This window comes from Schizosaccharomyces japonicus (assembly GCF_000149845.2).
Source record: "Schizosaccharomyces japonicus yFS275 unplaced genomic scaffold supercont5.2, whole genome shotgun sequence".
Taxonomy (NCBI): Eukaryota; Fungi; Ascomycota; class Schizosaccharomycetes; order Schizosaccharomycetales; family Schizosaccharomycetaceae; genus Schizosaccharomyces; species Schizosaccharomyces japonicus.
In genome coordinates, this window is record NW_011627861.1 from 1,265,762 (window position 1) to 1,285,131 (window position 19,370).

A 19,370-nucleotide genomic window follows, 5' to 3' on the forward strand; every position below is an offset into this window, starting at 1 on the left:
CCCCGCGCAATCCTTAAAACTCTACCCCACAAAGCTTAACACATATGAACAAATGCATAGATTTCAGTATAAGATGCAGCGAAATGAAAAGAAATACAAAAACACAAAAAGGGTGTAATATCCAGGCGGAGGCACAGAGGGAAAGAAATGAAACGAATCAAAGTGTGCTGGCTGAATTAAATCAAACAGTGTCTCAGATAACGAGAGCGCAATAGCACACCGGCGCTCTATCCAAGTAGTCAACCAGCAAACACCATCCTACTCGTCATAACGGCACACAGCGTATATACGTACGTATGCATACGGAGCAGTTAAAACATCATATTACCCGTTTCAGCAATCAGACTTCAAGCTTCTTAGAAGAGGAAAGCCAAAAGAGAAGCGGCACCAACGGCAAAAGCCAAAGCACCACGGCTGCTGAAGGAAGAGGTGGCAGCACTGGGGATGCTAGTAGTAGAGTTGGTGGTGTTGCTACCGTTGGCACTGGTGCTGTTCACCTTAGAAGTGGGACGAACAGTGACGAAGGAGCTGGTAGCGTTGGCAGTGATGTTGGAAGAGGCAGCAGCAACGGCAGCAGAAGTGGTGTGGCTGCGAGAAGAAGAAGTAGAGTTGCCAGAAGCAGCAATGGTGCTGGAAGCAGAGTCAGAGGACTCGGACTCAGAAGAGGAGGCAGCAGAGCTGGACTCGGAGTCGCTGCTGCTCGTGGCAGAGGCAGAGCTGGCAGACTCGGAGGAGCTGGCAGAGACAGAGCTAGTGATGGTGCTAGAGGTGGAAGACTCGGAACGGGTACCAATGACGGAAGCAGCAACAGAGACGGTGCTGGCAGCATCACCGCTGTAAGAGAGAGCAGTGGAGCTGGAACTGCAAGTGGAGCAGAGTTGAAGAGTGAAGTACTTGGAGTAGCTGGACTCAACACCGTCAGCAGAGATTTGGATAAGGTAGTCGTCAGCAGTGGGGTAGTAGTTGGGGACGTTCCAGGCGTAGGTACCAGAGTTGGTGACACCGGAGGCAATGGTGTCGACGGCAGTCAAAGCACCGTTGCTGCCACGGTACAAGGTCAAAGTGACGGAGGAACCAGATTGGTTGTTCCAGGAGACGGTGTAGACACCACCACCCTCTTGGATAACAGCGTTAGTGGCAGGGGCAGTGACATCGTTGTAGGCGAGGGCACCAGCAATCAAGGAAAGGAAGACAGAGAATCTCATTTTGAAGGATGAAGAAGTTGATGAAATGATAGAAGATGTCGATATGACAATTAGATGCAGTAAATTAATGAAGAAGATCGACCGTTAGCGTCAAGCTGTGAGAAAGTAAGTTCACGACTTGTATACGAGACTTAAGGGAGAAAAGGAACGAAACGAAGTCGATGTGACGCGTTGATGGTGGATGGAAGGGGAGGCCGTCTCCCTTATATACTTTTTCGGAGTCGGATGACATCATCGTTCGAAGAAGAGGGGCTGGGTGAGGAGGTGACGGACGGCTGAACGGGCTGGTCTCGGCAAGCATTGGCTGGTATGAGCAGACAGTGCGATCGGCCGCCTTAACGTCAGCCGCTCCGAAAGTCGCGCTCCGCGGCCGCTCAGGGATGTACCCGCGCACGTGTCCCTAAACCGAGCCACACAGGGTGCGGTAACGCCGGATTCACCGGTCACATGAGCAAGTTGGCGACAATTGCAATACGCTTAATTATTAGCGAGAGTCAAAAAGCGCACGCGACACGCACGTGCAACTTAGCGAGCTCCACGTGCGAAACCTACGACTTGGTTATGGATCGGCACGGCTTCTTAGCATCATAGCTGGCACACACTCCCGCGGCCTTAATAGGTTACTAACTAACGGACACACACACACACACACACACAAACGCACGCAGCTCAGTGTTCACCACACAAACCGTTTTCTTTTGGTGCAATTCAACGCGGCGACCAGTTTGAGGACATTCATATTCCTCAGTCCGCCTTACTCGTCCTGCCCCGCCCAAGCACATTCCCTCCTTCGCCTGGGCTCTGCATCCCTTCCAGCCTTCTACTGGAATTTTTTTATTCGCTCACGCACACATCCGGAAATCTCAATCCTTCGACGACTTGATAAAATTCATGAAGTTGTTGTTTCGGCGACGCAGTGTCCGACGATTGCTCCAGTTGACCCTGGCGCTTACGGCCTTTTGGCTGGTGACGAACCGCGTGCAGCAGGCTTCCTCACCAAAACAGCTCTTCCCGCCCCCTACCGCTTGGTCCGGTGCAGCACCCTCTGAATCAGAAGATGTAGTCGGGCTGCCACGGTCGGTGCGAAGACTCAAAGCGTCAACGGATGCGTTCCTCAACGAATTGCATCACGACGATGTTCAAAACACCGTATTGTTCGTGAGCTACGGCATAGATGCCGACACCCACAGTCTGTTCGAATTGGCGTGTCGCATGGCCAGCACGCAAGCTATATTGGTTAATTTTGCCATTATCGGCGAGCACGATGTCGCATCTTTGTTTCTGTTTGAGGCCAACCGCGAGACCGTGGATGCGTGTCCTGTCCAGTTTGTCTTGAAACCTTCCTGGTATGGTGATGGACGGGGAATTAGCGCGCGACTTCGTAATCTTCGTGACGACGTCGCGGTGCGAACGACTCGTATTCTTCTCGAGGCTGAGGTGCAAAATGCGATCATGGAATCCGTACCGCGTGTCATTGTTACGTCCCAGTATGCGTCCCCTGCGACAGTAGAAGCCCTAAAACGTTTCCTCGATAAGCAGTACTTTGCTCACATCCCAATTGACACTCGCAATGTCCACGACTCGTTATGGCTTGCTGAGCTAGATCTGCATGCACTTGCCGAGTACAGAATCCCACGGTTCGAGGTTGTTTTGTTTGTGGAGATGGGTGCGTACAAGCTTCTCGACCGAATGCTGCGGATGCTGAGGAGCACGCTGCATTCGCCTTCTAATGATTTGCCGCGTTTGTTCATGTTCATTCGCTGCGACGAGCGTCTGCCTCATCTGACGAATCTGTACGCCGGCAACGCCTGGCCCCGCGATCGTCTTTCTGTCCGCTGGTACACACAAAACTCAACACCGATGCTCGTAGAAGCCTGGATTCCACCGGACCCATACACGTACGCAATTGTCATCGACTTGCTCGCTACCGACGCTGGTAGCGGTGATGAACAGGAGATGCAGATGTTGTCGCCTGTGTGGATGGCCTGGCTGCGGTATGCTGTGCTACACACATTTTATCGCGAGCATTCTCGTCCGTACAAGGCAAATGTGCTCGCTATTCTTCCCACAATGGCAACGCCAATAAACGACATGCCGTTCGTCTTGACACAGGAATTTAATTCGCGGATCGCTCTGTTTGCACCGGATGCTTTTTATCGTTTGCAACAGTACGTAATGCTGCGTCTCAGTCAGCCCGACTTTATCGACAGACTACAGGAACAAGGGCAACAACTAGGTGTACCAGCCGTAACGCCATCCCAATTCCCTGCGGGTTCTGTGTTTAACGAGGCACGCCCGTTTATTCTCGAACTCGAACGTTTGTTAGGATTCGTATCCCTGCAACCAGCTCTACTTGATGATGACACTGACAATAACTGGAGAGATCGCAGTGGCAGTCTTGAAGAGAACAGAGAGAATGAGCTTTCGGCACACGTTGTCGCTTCAGAATGGCAGTATCTTCGCCGGAATATGCGTCGACTGCCTGCTCTTCAACTTGAAAAGGCTGAGGATGCTCCGTTGATTGTGCCCGTTAACGGGCAACACAGCTGGACGTGGTCCGAGTCACAAAACAGATCCGCCGAATTATTCAAAAGTATCTCGTCCTGTTTTCAAGAAGGACAACTATCTGAATTTCCGATTGAGTCAATTTTCTGCGGTGTGGTAGCATCCCAATAAGCGCTGGCGCAACAAAAGACCGACACCGGGCACCTTTGGAAATACTGAATTAAATTAGACTGGGTATGGAACGAGAGCATAATTATTATGCGGTGCAATTCGTTCCTGTAACACTCTTTACGACACGAAATGAATTGATGATGAACATTGAGAAGAAGAAGAGAAAGTAGGAGAGGAGGGAGTCAGAAATATTTCGGTAGAAAGGTTTGATAGCTGAGTGAATTTGTCTATATCGGCAAGACCACAGTTGAGGACACAATTCATTGAGTGTGCGTGTATGCATTCATAGCAACGATGTCATCGTTTTTACCCTCTAGGTACAAAACTTGAAGCGAAAGCAATCATAGTACGCCAGATGCGCTGGCCCAAACGCTGCACCGGCGATGTGTTGGCTGCAGCAGGAATGGGATGACCAGGCTGTCCATCATTTGTTGCTGCGTGAGGAGCGTCGCTGCCATTTCCCAAGGCGGGAGATGCGTCCGCAGCAGGGACCGCAGCTTCTGTAGCAGAGGATGCTGAATCAGCGGCCGTGGACGGCGTCCGTGGATGTTGTTGTTCATCATTATTTGGTTGTGCTGCTAAAGCTGTGGCCGGAACAACTTCACCGACTGTTTGAGGAGGACGACGTTGAGGCTGCCGGCGGTATTCCTCTTGGACTTGACGGATGCGACGCATGAACGTCTGGACGGGCCGCCGGTGCCAGGTAAGGTAGGTAAAAATGCCAGACTGTACGATAAATATGGCCATTCCCACAACGGCAAGAATGACCTTTTGAGTAATAGAGCGATTAAAAGAAAGAAAGCACCAAAAGAAGAAAATTCTATAAAATAGTCGTACTTGAGCCACATGTCGTCTCAGAAAACGTAGCACGACTTGCGAAAGCAAACGTCGCTCCGGTACTGGAGGCAAAACGTAACCACGAGAAGAAAGCATCGCACTCGCCTGTGGTGATACAAGCAAGACACGTTCTCCCGTGTCGGCATTCACCATGGAACGCACTTGACTCATGGGGAAATGAACGGTCTCAGTTGTCTCATTTGAAGGTTCGCTTGCGACCCGTCCGTCGACAACATTTGTCGGTGGAGACGTAAGTCGCTGCAAGTAGGGAACGTTATTGAGAAGGACAACTTGGTAGTAAATGGGAAGTGGAATCGATGCTGGTGACGAAGCGTTCGTTGTGGCATTAGCAACTCCAGCAGCAGTAGCAGTAGCAGTAGCAGTAGCAGTAGCAGTAGCACTGGCAGTGTTGCTACTGTTCGTGTTACTGGAGTTATCGTGAGTATGCTCAGTCTCAACATTACTATTATCCTCAGGCAAAGGCATGGGAGATGCTTCATTCGCATGGTTTTCGTTATTGTCTGCAGTATTCATGCCGCTCGGTACAACGTTAACAGACTGTGTTGGCGAACCCATTCCAAGAATGTTCGTTTCGCTCATCGTTCTGCTGGATAGGACAACGCTCTCAAACGTGCCGTGGTCCCCGTTCTCAGAGACTGGGGGAAACAATGCATGGCCCGAAGTGAAGGCAGTCGAGCTGGAAGACGAGGCATCGATATTGGACGACTCACTTTCGCGTCCAAGCCCTTCGTGTCCACGTAAACGCAATGACGACGCAGCAGCATTCGTGGAGCTGCGACGGGCATCGGGTGCTACAGTAAATGCCAAATGAAACGTGACAAGATCATTCTGGTCATGCAACAAGTCGCGCAAGCAAGTTGTATCGCTCAAAACGCGACCGCAAAAAATCAACTTTTGGCTGTCGACCGGTGCGGCGAATGAGTCAACAATTTGTGTCTTCAGGTCCAATACAGTCTTGTCTCGTTCTATTTCAACGAGCTCGACATGTTGGTCCACGGTGGTAATACGAATTTTGTATTTGTCCATGGCAGTGTCGTGGGCAAGCAGCTGGAATTTCCCGCTCTCATGCATGCTTTGTCCGTCAACCCCACCCTGCGAACTTTTAAGCGCAGTGGGGTAACTGTGGGGGCAAACTAGGGATTGGAAGAAGTCAAAAGCAGGCAAGACGGAAAACAGAATATAGAGAACAAACGAATTGCTCTCACCTACCACGCGAGTGTTCACAGCGTTGCAATTGCTGGCTGCTGGAATAAGAAGTCTTCAAGGCTCCCAAGTGCTGCACGAAGAAGTGCGTTAACTCTCGTTGGGTTTCCTTATAATGGATATATAAAGAAACCTCGGGTCGGTCTTGACGTGCCGAGTGCCAAACACTGGCTGTTTGAGCTTCCATACCAGAAATAGAAGATCACGGTTTCTTTTCTCTGTTTGTAGTGATTTGCCGGCTGTGGCGACGAGTGTTATGTGGGGTCGATTTAGCATAGCATACGCGTCTTCACTTCGACTCTCGGTGGATTCTTCCTGTTCCATCGATTGAGGCGAAGCCTTTTCCCGCAGCTGCTCGCGGCTGCCTGAGGAGGAAACCAAGACGAGAATGAGTGATCAGTCTTTGAGTACGGCTGCTTCTTGTGGGGCAGTTGTAATTTAGTACTGGCACATTCTTGGCTGAGTTTGAGTTTTGTTAGCAATGACTGTAGAGAGGTCTTCTGAATCAAAATGAAAAGCTGTTCGTATCAGGGTTTAGGAAGGACTTGTGTGTGCTTAGGCAAGCTGGGGGCTCTGTCATGCCCGCGCGTGGTATTGTAGGGTGGTTGTAATAGTAGTACATCTATTCGGAATGACGGGAGGGGAGGATTTTACGAAGGACTATGTGGTCTCAATGACCCCAAGGACTGGCCCATGAGGACACGCTGGCCAACGTTCAGGTTGAACTCGAAATTCTTAGGCGCCTCGAAAACAAGGATTATTGTGCTCCCCAATTCGAAACGTCCCATTTCTTCTCCTTTTGTAAACGGCATACCGTCAAGTGTTGGTGATGAAGATTCGTACGTAGCTTCTTCGAACGTGCCCGGAGGTCCCAGCTTCGAGAATCGATTTGTTCGAAGTTGTTTGTCAAAGTTAATGACAATGCTGCCTACGTTGGTCGCGCCAACGGGAACCATGCTCATGAAGCCATATTTGTATCGACCAAGAAGTGCAACGCGCTCGTTCAGTACAAACAGGTTGCATAAACGCTTGGCCATGTACGGCGAGACACTAAACAGCTCGCCGCTGAAGTGTCGTCTCCGTTCCACCACCCAGTCCGTGGGTGAATGAAACCGATGGTAGTCCCCGGGCGATAAATAGACAACAGCGTAATACAGACAATCGTCTTTGTGTGATGTGAATTGAGGTGCAGCCTTGACGGCTACGCGAGACGACTCAAACAAGTCGCGATGGTCTGCAGATGCATCCGGCACCGTCTTCACTTCACGTTCTGGTTCACCATGGTCGTGACCGAATATGTCTTGCAAACTGTAGTCAATCCCATTGACAACTGCAAACTTTTCATGCCGTAGTGCAGACATGTGATCACTGTGTTCCTCGGCCATTTTCGCATGCATATCATCGCCCAAAAGTGCGTTCAATGAATACGTGAGTCCCTTCACCTGCTCCATGCGATCCCCTTCCAGCACTCCAAAGCTGAGAACTTTCCCGTCAGAGGGAGACACCATAATTGCATCTTCGTCAACCTGGCGCGCACCAGGCTTCAAAGCTCTTCCAAAAAATTCAGAGAGGTTTCGATACTCGCGTAGATCCTTGCAAGCAGCCTCATCCAAATTGCATCCAAAAATAGTCGCATATAAACGGAACCATGGCACACGAATCCATGCAGGTAAATGCACCGAGTTTAAAGCACCCCAAACGCGCGACAAGGTTCGTAATGGGAGTGTACTTAAAACGTAAACTTGCCATGGACCTTCAATTTTAACACCTTTTTTTGTCTCAACATCTCTGCGTTCGTGGAACAGCCAAAAGCATGTTGCGAAACCGAGTCCCAACACTCCTGCACCCACAGGCCAGCGGGTGCTACGCGGTTTAGGGTTGTTAACTCGAGTACTGTAACCTCGTCTCAGCACCGCCTTTGTTAACCAACGTGTTCTTTTAGTGAGCAGCATTGAATGCATCAATGGCCCCTGAATTGCGTTGGGTTACACAAAACGCAACTATTTCTCCCTGTCCACTGTAAACGTGTGTCACAACAACAATATGTTGGTGGTGAAGTTGACTTTGACGAGGATCAGCAAAGTTCAATGCTCCTCGTAGTGATAGCGTTATGCTGAGCGAAATAAGACGATGAAAATGATTCTAGGTCTCCTGCACACTCTCGAGAATGTGTACAGAAGCCTGCTAATCATCTTACTAGCCAACCAAAGGTGGGGCGCCATGTGGGGGACGTCACCCCACTGAATGGTGTGGGGGATTGACCTGACAAAATAGTCGGTCGGGCTCACTACATTACGTGGCTCGTCTCGCAGCGACGCTTGCTTACACAACATAAATTGCCTCCTCTTACTATAACCGACGTCACGCATGCATTGATTCCATCGAGGAAAAGCCCTTTGAGTGTGTAAGGACGGCGTCCTTTTATAGCATAGTTAGAGACGCGTCGCAGCATACATGCGCATATATGTCAATGAATTACAGCGCCCAGAAATAGAATTTCTTACAATTTCATTCTACTGTATTAAACAAGGAATTGTTTCTGTAAATACAATAGTCACACCCGGAAACGCGTGCAAGATGCGCACTGTCGTTTACGGTGCTCTAAGGAAGTGCAGCGTATAATGTTACTCGCAGTAATGACGCTTAATGAAACATAGTTTGCGGCCGACGGGGAGGGCGAAGCTTCGCCGAAACTTAAATTGCGAGCGATTTTTATACAGTGTGATATTGTGTAGCTTACGAGTAAAAACAAACACCTTCTTTCGCTGTATCCATTTGTACTTACAATTTAGGTTTTAATGGAGGATGTGTTTTGTTTACTTAGCAATGGACGAGAAAGTATTCCTCTTCATTGCAAAACTGGCACAAACAATTCTTGCTCAATTGATTTAGAAACGGATATTGGTGAGTATTACATGATATCCTTCTTTAAATGTAAAAAAAAGGAGCGTAACTGACTTTGTCTGTAGCAAGATGAGAACTGCTGGAAACAGAATTGCTTTAAGAGAAATCAGCAATGTCACCTACCAGCGGGGGAATAGAAACAATCAGGCAAAAAATGGAGACCGTGATCATTTGAACAAACCAACGTTCAGTATATACCAATTGGAATCGAGTCCTAAACAAGAGAACATTCCATACGAATACTCAGACCCATTCAGTGACGGTGAAGAATATGAAACACTGGAGCGATCCCTGAACAGCATTAGCATCCTCACCAGCAGTACTGTACAAGAGGCAATCCCGGAAACTGACGTGGAAGTTCATCGGGAACCATTCGAACATGAGGTAGACGGCTACCCAAAATACCCTTCAACAGAAGCCATTCGTCACCGAAGACCAACGAATGCATTCGCAGAAACCGAACAGCAAATTGAGAAAGATGCCCTGATTGATGATATTATAGTCTTTCAAGATTATGGCGTCGACATCGCAACTCAAATGCGTCGACTCGAGGTAAGTTTGACAACGAGGGAAAGCTTGGAGAGCGGAATGAGTGTGGATGTATAAGAGAGTGAAAACCGGCAACCAATAGTTTGACTAACGTTTCCGCAATCGCTACAGTCCAGACTACTGCCCGATTTTCGACACTTGTTCCAATTGTCAGAGTACACATTGAATACGCGCAAGCTCCTGTTCAATTGGATGACATACGCTCACGGGTGTCTTGGGTTCGTGCAAGAAACATTATTCCTGGCGTTCAACTTGGTTGATCGCAGCATGTCGGTGGATGCATCGGTGTTTGAGAATGTTTGTATTGTCGGTGCTGCCGCGCTTTTTATTGCCGGCAAGTATGAGGAAGTGCAGACACCAGCGATGAAAGAAATTCTTCAATTGCTTGATGGAAAGGTAAGTCATCACGATATATGTAGGACCGAACTACAGATGCTTGCCCTACTGGGCTATGAAATCGGTTGGTCAGGCCCAATGCCCTACATCCGCAAAGTCGCACATCGTCTCAATGGTATTGGAGAAGGCATGCAATTTCTGCTAGAGTATCTTACAGAAGTGGCATACATGGATTCTCGCTTTCTGCCATATACACCAAGTCAAATTGTGTTTGTATGTTGCTGGGCTGCACTCATAATCGCTGATCAGCCAGACGATTTCCTATTCGAGGTAGAGAACGCAAACGTCACTACTGTTAAAAACGATCATCGTTTTCTTCTCGAAACGCTTTTCGATGCTTTGCGCCAGCCTTGGAAGCATCATCGCGTAACATACGCCAAGTATAGCCAAGAGCAACGCTCAAGAATTAGTCAAGCGGTATTTCTTTGGTTCCAGCGCGGCGATGCTCCTGGGCGAACGAACTTTGCGAGTTATGAATCGCAGAGCGAATATACTGATGACGACCTTCTCGAACTTCGTATGAGTTATCGCACAATTCCTGAACTGTAGAGAAGTGCCAACCACAGGCTCTACAAATGAAAATTATGCGTTTCATGCGTTTAAAAGAAAACTAAAACTTAATCACACTACCAATGTGTTTGAAGCCGGTTGAGGATACTCGAAATGCAACAGGAGCTATTTTTTTCTTAACACAAACAATGAGACTCAAAAAGTCGCTCCCTCAAAAAACATGGTCGTTACGAAAGTCATTAATGTACGTAGCCATTGCTTTGAGGGTATTGGGCCAAACAGCTTCAAAACGCCGTTGAGAGAGAGATACGCATGCACTCAATAAGGACACCTCACACTTACGTTCATTTGTAAGTGGTATTGTTCACCTTAATTGTTTTATGTTACTCGAGACAAGAGTGTGGTTAAAGCATTACTAGCATGAAAAACACACTGTAAAAAATTCGGCGTCTCGTTCAGCATTTAAAAATTGTATTCATAGATTCCATATCGTAATATCAAGTACTTTCACAAGAGTCTGGCCTTACAATTGCATTCTTTTCAGTAACGTCCACCACACAAAGTTAACCTAACAAGCGCGTTGAAGGCGACAAAAACGACATCACTTCCTCGTTTTTATGACCTCAGCCTGAGTAAGTTAATTCATGCGACAATAGCGAACCAACCAAAGCTAGAACAGAATTACGGTGTTCTCTGACATCAATCAATTTATGTACGATGCGCAAGTTGCGCACGAAAACAAATACGAACCTATTTGCAACTGGTGCTCAAAAAGCTACATCACCAGAATGCAGTCAATTATAATGCTCTGTGAGACTGAGTTCTCTGACAGACAATTGATGTCAGAGAGCGGAATTTCAGCTTAAAGCCGCAAGCCGTGCCGGCTCGAGTTCTCATAACATCGAAACATATCTGCATAGCATGGATAAAATCGAACACGGCATTGAAAATATTAATAACAGTTGGTCGAAACATTTCGGCAGTGGCAAGTCTAAGGCTAAGAACGCCAAGAACAAGGCGAATGCCATGGAAGACGATGTTGCCGGCCACGAAAACCGCTTTGAGAATGCGGGCACCCAAGCGAGATCTAATGCTCGTGGTGCCAGAGACACATTTGCCGGTGGCTCCGCCGAGTTAGGCGATGATGAGCGTTCCTACCAGACACAAGGTCAAAACCGTGGATATGACAGTACCATGTCCCCCGACACTAGCGGCGCCCACGCCGGTACTCGACGTGAGGGTGCTCCACAGAGAAGTGCCACTTACGATTCTGGTAATGTTGCTGCATCTGGTCAATTCCGCAATGAAATGTCACCCGTCGTTTCTAAGGGAGCCGACATGAACGAGGGCGCACTCAAGTCGCCAGTGTCTCGTTCATCAAGCCGCAGCAGAGGTTTCACAAACATTAAGATTACTGCTACTCAAAACAATGTTGACGCTTTGAGTGGTGCCCCCATTAAAATTGTAACAACTACCAATGCTCGCATTCCCTCAGATGAGGGTGCCTTGCAAGAGCTGATGCAGCAGAAGGATTCTGCTCTCAGAGAAGCCAGAGATGCTGAGAACGAGCTTGCGCGTGCTCGTCGTATGAATGATCGGTCGTTGGAAGACGCCCGTGCTTTGGAGATGAAGGCCAAGAAAGCTTTCGAGGACGCTGAACGTGCCGAGAGACGCGCCCGTGAAGTTCAACAAAACATTGAGCGTGCCGCAGCTAGTCGTGAGGCTCGTGCTCGCGAGGATGCTGAGAGAGCTGAACTTGCTCTCCGTCAAGCGCAAGCCAACCATCATTTGGCTGTTGCCAATGCTGAGTTGGAGAGTGCTGAAACACGTTACGACATTGCTCTGAGAAGCCGTGACGCGTGGAAGGCTCAATTGGACACTAACGTTGCTCGTCAAAATGTTAATGTTGACGGCGCTCGTTATGATTATGAGAAGGCAAAGCAGGAAGCTGCCATTCGTGAAGCCGAGTTTAAGAAAGCTCAGGCCGAGAACGCTGCCATGCTCTCTGAGTACGAAGAGCGTTACGAGTCCACCATCCGCACTGCTTCCATTCGTGAAGCCGAAGCTCGCAACTTGCGTGTACACATGGAGGACACTCTCCGTGATGCCAAGAACAGAAGTTTCGAAGCTTCCCAAGCCATTGACCGTGTTGTCGGCGAAAACAAGAAACATCTTGGTGACTTGGAAGAAGGTGTTCGTGATGCACAGTTGATGCTGAACAACAACCAAGGTGACCTGGACAAGAAGCGTGCCTACTACAGAAACAACATTGATGATGCCACTCGTGAATTAGAAGCCGCCAAAGCAAAGCTTGCTCAAGCCAAGCGTGACGCTGACGAATTCGAGAACGATGTCGCCAACAACATCAACATGTACACAACTAAGCTTCGTACTGCTCAAGATGACTTGAACAGAGAGAGAGCAATGGCTGATGACCGCGAGCGAAAGATTCGCATGCAAGTGAACCAATCTTATGACGCCGTCAAAGCTGCTGAGAAGCGTAACGAGGGCATTGAAAAGATTGCCTTGGAAAAGGAGCGTGAAGCCCGCGAGCTCCGCGACAAGAGCGAGTCTCTCATGCGCGAAATGGAGTCTAAGCGTTCAGTTGTCAGCGCCCCCTCGAACAAGACTGTCGACCAGGCTGGTTTGGACAAGTGCTTAGAACGCCTTCGTATTGAGGAGCGTCGTCTCGACGAGGTGAAGCAGCCCATGCGTGACCAGGACAAGTATGCTGATGACGTGGAAGCTGCCAAGCGTGCCCTCGATAATGCCAAGGCCGAGGTGAACCGGGCAAAGCAAGAGCTGAACTCGTTGTCTTCTCAACAATCTCGCCTCGGCTCTAGTCGCGGCGGTTCCAAGACTTACTATTCTGACGCACCAAACTACTCCGCAAACGCCCGCACTACGCTTCGTCACGACGAACCTGCAGTGACTGCAGAGGTTAGACACGGAAGTACTGGCGGGTCTGGTCAGGTTTCTGCGCCAATGAAGAGCAAGACTCTTCGCGCTGGTAAGTAAATTCGTGCAAGCTAGCCTTGGCTTTCTCGGTTGTCCGCGGTGCTGTACTATCTTGCCGATTCCGGATTAATTCAGCATACTAATTCTGACCGTGACCAGACGGCGATCAACAAAATTCAAATGTGATTGACTTCTTTCCTCGCGACGACAGATCAAGTGTGACGACTTCCAACAATTAGTCATTCGGGATTATGGTGACTTTATGATTATGAACAGTTATCTTCTTTTCTCTTCTTCATGTCGGTTGCGGATATTTCTCACATTTTTACCTCATGAGTAATGATAATAGTTCCTTTTTGTTTTCGTTCCCTATATGCTTATAATATAATAGCACAAGTAACTGTTGAATATAAATTAATGGCAAAAATGATGTGGTGTTAAATATTTCGAGATGACAAAGTTTGCTCTATAAATATGTCCCCGCGAATTGTAACGGTTTGGCGCTAATTTGACGTTCGAAGTTCATCGTTTAAAGCCTCTTCTATCTTGTCCAGCTTTCCTGTCAGAGAATCAACTAGGAAACTATGTTAGTTTCATGTTGTTGCCAGGACTTTAATAGTACTTACGCTTTTTTGAGAAGTCTACTTGAAATTGTTCAAAGTCCCGTTTCTGAGTAGGGTGTAAGTCATACTTTAAACTTTGAAGTGATATTGCTGATTATTTACAAACCATATTCTTAACCAATTCGTCCGTCTAATATGTTAGTAAACAGAATAAGTAGGAATGCATTTCGAGCTTTTACAGCACGTACCATGACAGCAATTCCTGACGACTCTCCCGTTGGATTCTCCTTCTTTGATGCGTCCATGGCTAGATTTTACTCGCAATACTTTGTTGTTGATTATATGTGGAAGAGGTTGTACAAGCCGAGTTCGGTGGACTGGGTAAATAAAACTACTTACAGGCAGAAACACATTAAACCAGGTAGATTTCGTAGAAGATTCTCAAAAACTTTGCTACAGCAAGTTTGAATCGAATATTTTGTTTAGATAAACTGTTCTTGTTCGTCCAAAGTATTTTAAAACAGTGAATAAGAAAAAGAGGTTATAAGTGTATGAGAGGGAACGAAAAGAAAAGGAGTATGAGACGTTTCGATTCGTGTGTGACCTTTATTTAATTACTGAATTGCTTACGATAAAAGTTAGGATGATTTCTTCGTTCGTAAACTTAATGATAATACGTTAACGACTTCATCTTCAAGAAAATTATAACCAAACCCTACAGTAATTATACTTCATACTCGTACTTCTTTGTCTCTGTTCTACCTAACGCACTCATTAACTCGTGCTTTGTCAGTGCACTTCACCTTTTTTATAACGAAACAATTCCCCATAATTCAACAAAAACACGCACAAAAATATAAAAACTTACAATGTAATTGCTACTAGCGTTTTTCCGCGTTCAGAAATTACATTTATCATACAGATTTCATATTGAGCTTCTTGTTCCACAAAGACCACACTGTGACCTACCTATTACAGAGCCAAATCGCTCCATCCACAAGGCAGCCATGGAATTCATTATACAGGATGAGGATGGAAATCGATTATCACCAGAAACAGTCCGTGCGCCTACACCACAACGTCTAAAATCATCTATTACGGAACCCAGTCAGATGAACAGTTTTTTGAGTGCTAAAAGTCATACAAGTCAGCGGAGGGGCCATCATCATAAGCATTCTCTCTCACATCAGTTTTTCCTTCCTCCCAAGAACAGACAGCCTCTAGAGCTTCCTACAGCCTATCCAATTCCAACATGGAAAGAGTTGTGGCTTTCAATGGGTGTGCAAAACCAAATCAAAGCAGGTTCATCCCTTTTATTTTTTGCATTGGCCTTAGGTGTATTCATGTCAGGTGAAGCAACTGTGTTATTGGCCTTATCATTTTCTTTGATGTTTGAAGGTGTCCTTGTGCTTACAAAATCCGTGCGAAAGTCTATGGATTCATTCGTTGTATGGCGAGGAACCTGTCTCCGGTACCCTTTCGGCTTACAACAACTTGAGCTTCTGCTCGACTTTTCATTATCTGTAATTCTTTTATTTTTGGGCCTTAATCTTCTTAAGGAACCCGCAGAACATGCTATTGAAGAATGGGGAAACATGGACCCCGGGGCTGATGAGAAACCACACATTCATTTAACTCTTTCTCTCATACTTTCCGTAATCGTTTCGGGACTCTCCATGCTGGGGAAACAACCTCGGTCTCATGTTCGCATGCTAAACCACCGCTTTTTCCATGGACTCACTTTCGTGCCTGCTGTGATCCTCATGGTCCTCCTCCTCCTTGGTATTCCAGTGGGCTCTGTTGCTAGTCACATCTTTGCTCTTTCCATTGCTGTCACTGCGGTTGTCGTCGGTTTCTCCATTGCAAAACGTCTGGGCATAATGCTCCTGCAGACTTACCCAAGCTCGGAGAGCCTTACGGAATGCATTGAGTTGATTCGGAAAGATGCTCGTATTTCAAACGTTGATTCAGTTTCTATATGGCAGCCTCATTACAACACCTGCATCGCAAATTTCTCTCTTTCCTTATCCATGGGTGAGCGAGGACAAGCCACAATTCGCAGTGATGTGACTCGTATCGTTCAACAGACGCTAGGCACCTTTTACGGAGCTGGTTTACAGCCTAAATGGGAGGTCACCGTACAGATCAAGAACATTTCACCTAGCGACCGGTTGTACCTTGGTGCATAGCTTTTGTGGTATGTTACTTGATTGAACATAACTTGTGTGTTCCGCTGGTCACGCGTGATGACTTTATTATTTATCTAAATGTATTCTTCACAAGCAATATAACACATGCATACCGATAACTTCTACAGCATCTCTATAACTTAAACTTAGCCTGTCCACGTTTTCCTCTATCTTACGGCGATCCAAACTTTAGTGAACAGATGTGTCTATAAGAAAAAGAAAAAAGTCTATCTATATCTATACAAAAAAAGAGTGAACATTTGAGATCTAAATTGATGAATAAAACATTTATCAATTGAGTCTGTAAGACACCCCGTTAATCGTTCTATTTCTTAAACTCGGCACCCATAGTAGTAGTACACACGTTATCCTTGTAATAGCCTGCTAAGCACGCTCCAGGGCAAGTGTCCAACGGCACGGGTGGCTTCAAATAGAAAAACGGGCGTTATAACATTCTCATTCATAAATATATTATTAACATCAACAATGAAAAGCAGATAAACAAACTATGCATTGTCGTTCCATTGGGAAAGCACATTCCAATCATCGACAAAGCCGGAGTTGGAAGGCAGGTCATCATCAAAGTCTTCGCTGCTGGCGAAGCCGTCTTCATCCTCTTCATCCTCTTCGTCAAGGTCACACCAGCTGCGTCCGAACTTGAGATGGTCTTTGTTTCCCTTGATGCTGTTGGGAAACACGATGCTAGGAGCGCTAGCAGAATAGGGTGTGCGTGGAGTGTTGACGGGAACAAAGGCGGGGACGATGGTTTTGCCAATATGCATGTTGTTTAGGCTTTCACCGAGTCCAGAATCGTATGAACGCTCAGATGGGTGAGCTTGCGCAGGCGTGAGAGGTGTTCTTGGAGAGCTGTTTTGCGAAGGCTCACACTCCTCATTTTCAGCAGCAAGCCGATACAATTCTGCAAAAGGTGCTGCGAATGGTGCTGCAGCAGGTCGAGCGTGTGTCAGTGCAGGTGACAAGATCGAAGGAGTACGTAGCGGCTTCCGACTCGATCTGGTGCAGCGAACATTGCCCGCAAGATCAAAAAATGCAGATGAGCGTAGCTCATCCTCGTCAGTCTCACAGTATTGAGTACCTTCCTCCTCAAGGTCTTCGTCATCAGTAGTCCAGTGTTTCACATGTGCAATGGCCTCACGAACTTTTTCGAGAGAACGCTTTTCCGGATACACGCAAAGAGACACTTTGAGAACATTGAAAGTGTCCTGTGTAAGAGTGGGAAATATGTCAAACATTGTCATAGGATCAAGAACGTAATCGGCAAAAATCGGGTCCTTCTCGTGCGGATAAGTGAACGGGTTTCGCGCAAAAACCAGGTTTAGCACGCAGATGCCAATGGCCCAGATGTCAGCGGCTCGGGGACTGTAGCCCACGCTGTCGACTTCTTCATACTGTTCAGGCGCCATGTAGCGGTCGCTACCGGTGCCGAATTCAAAGGAGTTAATGTCGCGGGTAGCCAGTCCAAAGTCGGTAATTTTCAGGACCAGCTGGCCATCATCGGAAAGGGTCAAAAGAAAGTTTTCGGGTTTAAGGTCACGGTGGAAAATGCCAAGTGAGTGTAAGTGTATTACGCCATCTAGAACCTGTAATAGTAGGTTCTGCTTAATGTCAGGCTGAAAGCGGGTGCTGGGAATTTCTTCGTTCAAAATGCATTCGTACAAGTCTCCCAAAGCACAGTATTCCAACACAATATAGTGGTACTCATCATCCTCAAACGATTCTTCAAAACGGATAATGTTTCGGTGTGGATGCTCAGCAAGAATTTGTAAAATGGCAATTTCTTCCAAAATAGTATGAGCAGGTTTTTTTATGCACTTAATGGCTACCTTCTCGCCGCATGTGCTCTGCAGCTTACGAGCAAGCACAACGGTGCCGTAGGAGCCCTTATTGAGCATACGCTCGACCTTGTAGCCCTTTTCTTCTAAAACTTTCATGATGAATAACGTGTCTGGCAGGCGAGGTTTCGTAGAGAAGGAAGTGGGTAATGAAATAACTGGATAGGATTGACCGTCTTTGCGGGAGGAATGTGTGTCGTACAAAGTAAGAGGGCGGTGTATTATGGGGAAGGAAAACAAATGAAGTGAATAAAATAGATGGACGGATCGTCTAGCGACGAAGGCAGAAATAGAAAAGGTGTTCCAAGCAGATTATGGCTTTACGAAGTCTCGGAGGTTAGTAGTCACTCAAAGTATGTCATATTGATTCTGAAATTTTTTGATATGTTAAGGAAACCTGAGCGGTGGATGTTGGTAGAGGGTAAAGGGTGCGAGAAGGTGAGAAAGGAGTAGCCGAGCAAAATGGATTAGCCGAATACGCGAAGATGTTCAGTTTCGATTGGCTCGTAAGCGACTGCGGTTCGATAAAGAGATGGTTTTTTCTAGCACATGCCTCGCCAATTAAAGCACTTAAACCTGACGTCATTTACAAAAAGTGGAGGCGGAGAGATGGCCAATGAAAAGAGGTTCAAGGGAGAAAGCGAACCGCTAAATGAGATGAAATCCGGGAGAGCAATATAAAATGACGTAGTACTAATATGCGGGTGGCTTTAAATTATTATAAGGTAGTCATGTGCGTTCGTTTAATAAAAGTTTAATCTTGATGAGCAAGACGTTTTCCGGCTGTAATAGTCAGAACTAAAAACAGTATACCAGAAGGAGGGACAGAAAAATACGAGAGAGAACGAAAGAATCTCTTGATAATACTTTCGTTTGGAGAATTAATGGCTCGGCGATTGCGTTTGCATTTGAGTGAGATAGTGCGAAAGGTTGGATACATACAGTGGTGACCTGAAGATACTACTGATTGGGAACGAGTAGATTCGAGTTCCATTGCTAAGAGTAACAAGCGATTTAATGTGTTTCTTGCAGTAATGTCCTATGAAGTAAACCTTACTATAAAAGCTCAATTTAACTCGTCGTTTCGTCAAGTGCTGTATGTAAACAAGGCTTACGTCTGTGCATATTGAACTCCCCCACATTATTGACGTCATGAGGATGATAATGAGACTCGAACGATAGACTTTCTTCTCAGGCGATACTCAAAGTGCGAGTGGAGAACCCTGCGGTCCGTGCACCCACATTCCCGGGAAACACACGTAATTGCCGAACCAATTAGCGTTGAAGGTAATCCGACAACCACACCATACTTACCGCGACACCAAAAAACATGCGATTCTTCTGCTGACGAAAGACAACGCGTATGTAAACAAATGCGACGCGCTCTCAAATACACGCGTTTTATTAAAAACAGAGAATTTTTGTTTAAGGAAAAAGAAACATGAATATATAACAGAATCTATGAACATATTAAACACTGTAATTTTCCTGTTTTTCTTCGAAAAA

The 19,370-nt window shown here is 46.8% G+C and overlaps 10 protein-coding genes across 10 annotated transcripts; 4 read left to right on the forward strand and 6 right to left on the reverse strand.

Annotated features, from left to right (window-relative positions):
* Positions 1–35: 35 nt before the first annotated feature.
* SJAG_03521 (fungal protein) lies at positions 36–1,414 on the reverse strand. Its single transcript, XM_002174625.2, has one exon. It carries the CDS (start codon positions 1,203–1,205, stop codon positions 357–359), a length of 849 nt encoding a protein of 282 aa, XP_002174661.1. The 5' UTR covers positions 1,206–1,414; the 3' UTR covers positions 36–356.
* A 331-nt stretch (positions 1,415–1,745) lies between these two features.
* On the forward strand, positions 1,746–4,063 carry SJAG_03522 (fungal protein). Its single transcript, XM_002174626.2, has one exon. It carries the CDS (start codon positions 2,097–2,099, stop codon positions 3,879–3,881), a length of 1,785 nt encoding a protein of 594 aa, XP_002174662.1. The 5' UTR covers positions 1,746–2,096; the 3' UTR covers positions 3,882–4,063.
* Positions 1,944–5,810, reverse strand: SJAG_03523 (hypothetical protein; the record flags this gene model as incomplete). The annotated part of the gene is made up of 1 exon (XM_002174627.2): positions 1,944–5,810. One exon carries the CDS (start codon positions 5,808–5,810, stop codon positions 4,188–4,190), a length of 1,623 nt encoding a protein of 540 aa, XP_002174663.1. The 3' UTR covers positions 1,944–4,187.
* A 782-nt stretch (positions 5,811–6,592) lies between these two features.
* Positions 6,593–7,894, reverse strand: SJAG_03524 (phosphatidylserine decarboxylase Psd1; the record flags this gene model as incomplete). Its single annotated transcript, XM_002174628.1, has 1 exon — positions 6,593–7,894. The coding sequence occupies one exon, from the start codon at positions 7,892–7,894 to the stop codon at positions 6,593–6,595; it is 1,302 nt and encodes a 433-aa protein (XP_002174664.1).
* A 790-nt stretch (positions 7,895–8,684) lies between these two features.
* SJAG_03525 (G2/mitotic-specific cyclin cig1) lies at positions 8,685–10,824 on the forward strand. Its single transcript, XM_002174629.2, has 3 exons — positions 8,685–8,846; positions 8,912–9,398; positions 9,507–10,824. Exons 2-3 carry the CDS (start codon positions 8,916–8,918, stop codon positions 10,338–10,340), a joined length of 1,317 nt encoding a protein of 438 aa, XP_002174665.1. The 5' UTR covers positions 8,685–8,846; positions 8,912–8,915; the 3' UTR covers positions 10,341–10,824.
* Positions 10,825–11,029: 205 nt separating this feature from the next.
* On the forward strand, positions 11,030–13,696 carry SJAG_03526 (Lsd90 protein). Its single transcript, XM_002174630.2, has one exon. The coding sequence runs from the start codon at positions 11,223–11,225 to the stop codon at positions 13,317–13,319; it is 2,097 nt and encodes a 698-aa protein (XP_002174666.2). The 5' UTR covers positions 11,030–11,222; the 3' UTR covers positions 13,320–13,696.
* A 66-nt stretch (positions 13,697–13,762) lies between these two features.
* SJAG_03527 (heat shock factor binding protein) lies at positions 13,763–14,127 on the reverse strand (the record flags this gene model as incomplete). Its single annotated transcript, XM_002174631.1, has 4 exons — positions 13,763–13,833; positions 13,886–13,928; positions 13,989–14,012; positions 14,071–14,127. 4 exons carry the CDS (start codon positions 14,125–14,127, stop codon positions 13,763–13,765), a joined length of 195 nt encoding a protein of 64 aa, XP_002174667.1.
* Positions 14,128–14,439: 312 nt separating this feature from the next.
* Positions 14,440–16,582, forward strand: SJAG_03528 (cation diffusion family zinc membrane transporter Zrg17). The gene has a single exon (XM_002174632.2). The coding sequence runs from the start codon at positions 14,830–14,832 to the stop codon at positions 16,009–16,011; it is 1,182 nt and encodes a 393-aa protein (XP_002174668.1). The 5' UTR covers positions 14,440–14,829; the 3' UTR covers positions 16,012–16,582.
* SJAG_03529 (RAN protein kinase Ksp1) lies at positions 16,194–18,333 on the reverse strand. The gene has a single exon (XM_002174633.2). It carries the CDS (start codon positions 17,961–17,963, stop codon positions 16,518–16,520), a length of 1,446 nt encoding a protein of 481 aa, XP_002174669.1. The 5' UTR covers positions 17,964–18,333; the 3' UTR covers positions 16,194–16,517.
* On the reverse strand, positions 18,268–18,975 carry SJAG_06187 (hypothetical protein). Its single transcript, XM_011050700.1, has one exon. It carries the CDS (start codon positions 18,856–18,858, stop codon positions 18,619–18,621), a length of 240 nt encoding a protein of 79 aa, XP_011049002.1. The 5' UTR covers positions 18,859–18,975; the 3' UTR covers positions 18,268–18,618.
* Positions 18,976–19,370: the final 395 nt, after the last annotated feature.

Excerpts from the sequence above, each read along its gene's own strand:
- SJAG_03521 (XM_002174625.2), bottom strand. The coding sequence starts at position 1,205 with ATGAGATTCTCTGTCTTCCTTTCCTTGATTGCTGGTGCCCTCGCCTAC.
- SJAG_03522 (XM_002174626.2), top strand. The coding sequence starts at position 2,097 with ATGAAGTTGTTGTTTCGGCGACGCAGTGTCCGACGATTGCTCCAGTTG.
- SJAG_03525 (XM_002174629.2), top strand. The coding sequence starts at position 8,916 with ATGAGAACTGCTGGAAACAGAATTGCTTTAAGAGAAATCAGCAATGTC. Across the intron at positions 9,399-9,506 it reads CTCAAATGCGTCGACTCGAG|TCCAGACTACTGCCCGATTT; the intron begins GTAAGTTTGACA and ends CAATCGCTACAG.
- SJAG_03526 (XM_002174630.2), top strand. The coding sequence starts at position 11,223 with ATGGATAAAATCGAACACGGCATTGAAAATATTAATAACAGTTGGTCG.
- SJAG_03528 (XM_002174632.2), top strand. The coding sequence starts at position 14,830 with ATGGAATTCATTATACAGGATGAGGATGGAAATCGATTATCACCAGAA.
- SJAG_03529 (XM_002174633.2), bottom strand. The coding sequence starts at position 17,963 with ATGAAAGTTTTAGAAGAAAAGGGCTACAAGGTCGAGCGTATGCTCAAT.
- SJAG_06187 (XM_011050700.1), bottom strand. The coding sequence starts at position 18,858 with ATGGAACTCGAATCTACTCGTTCCCAATCAGTAGTATCTTCAGGTCAC.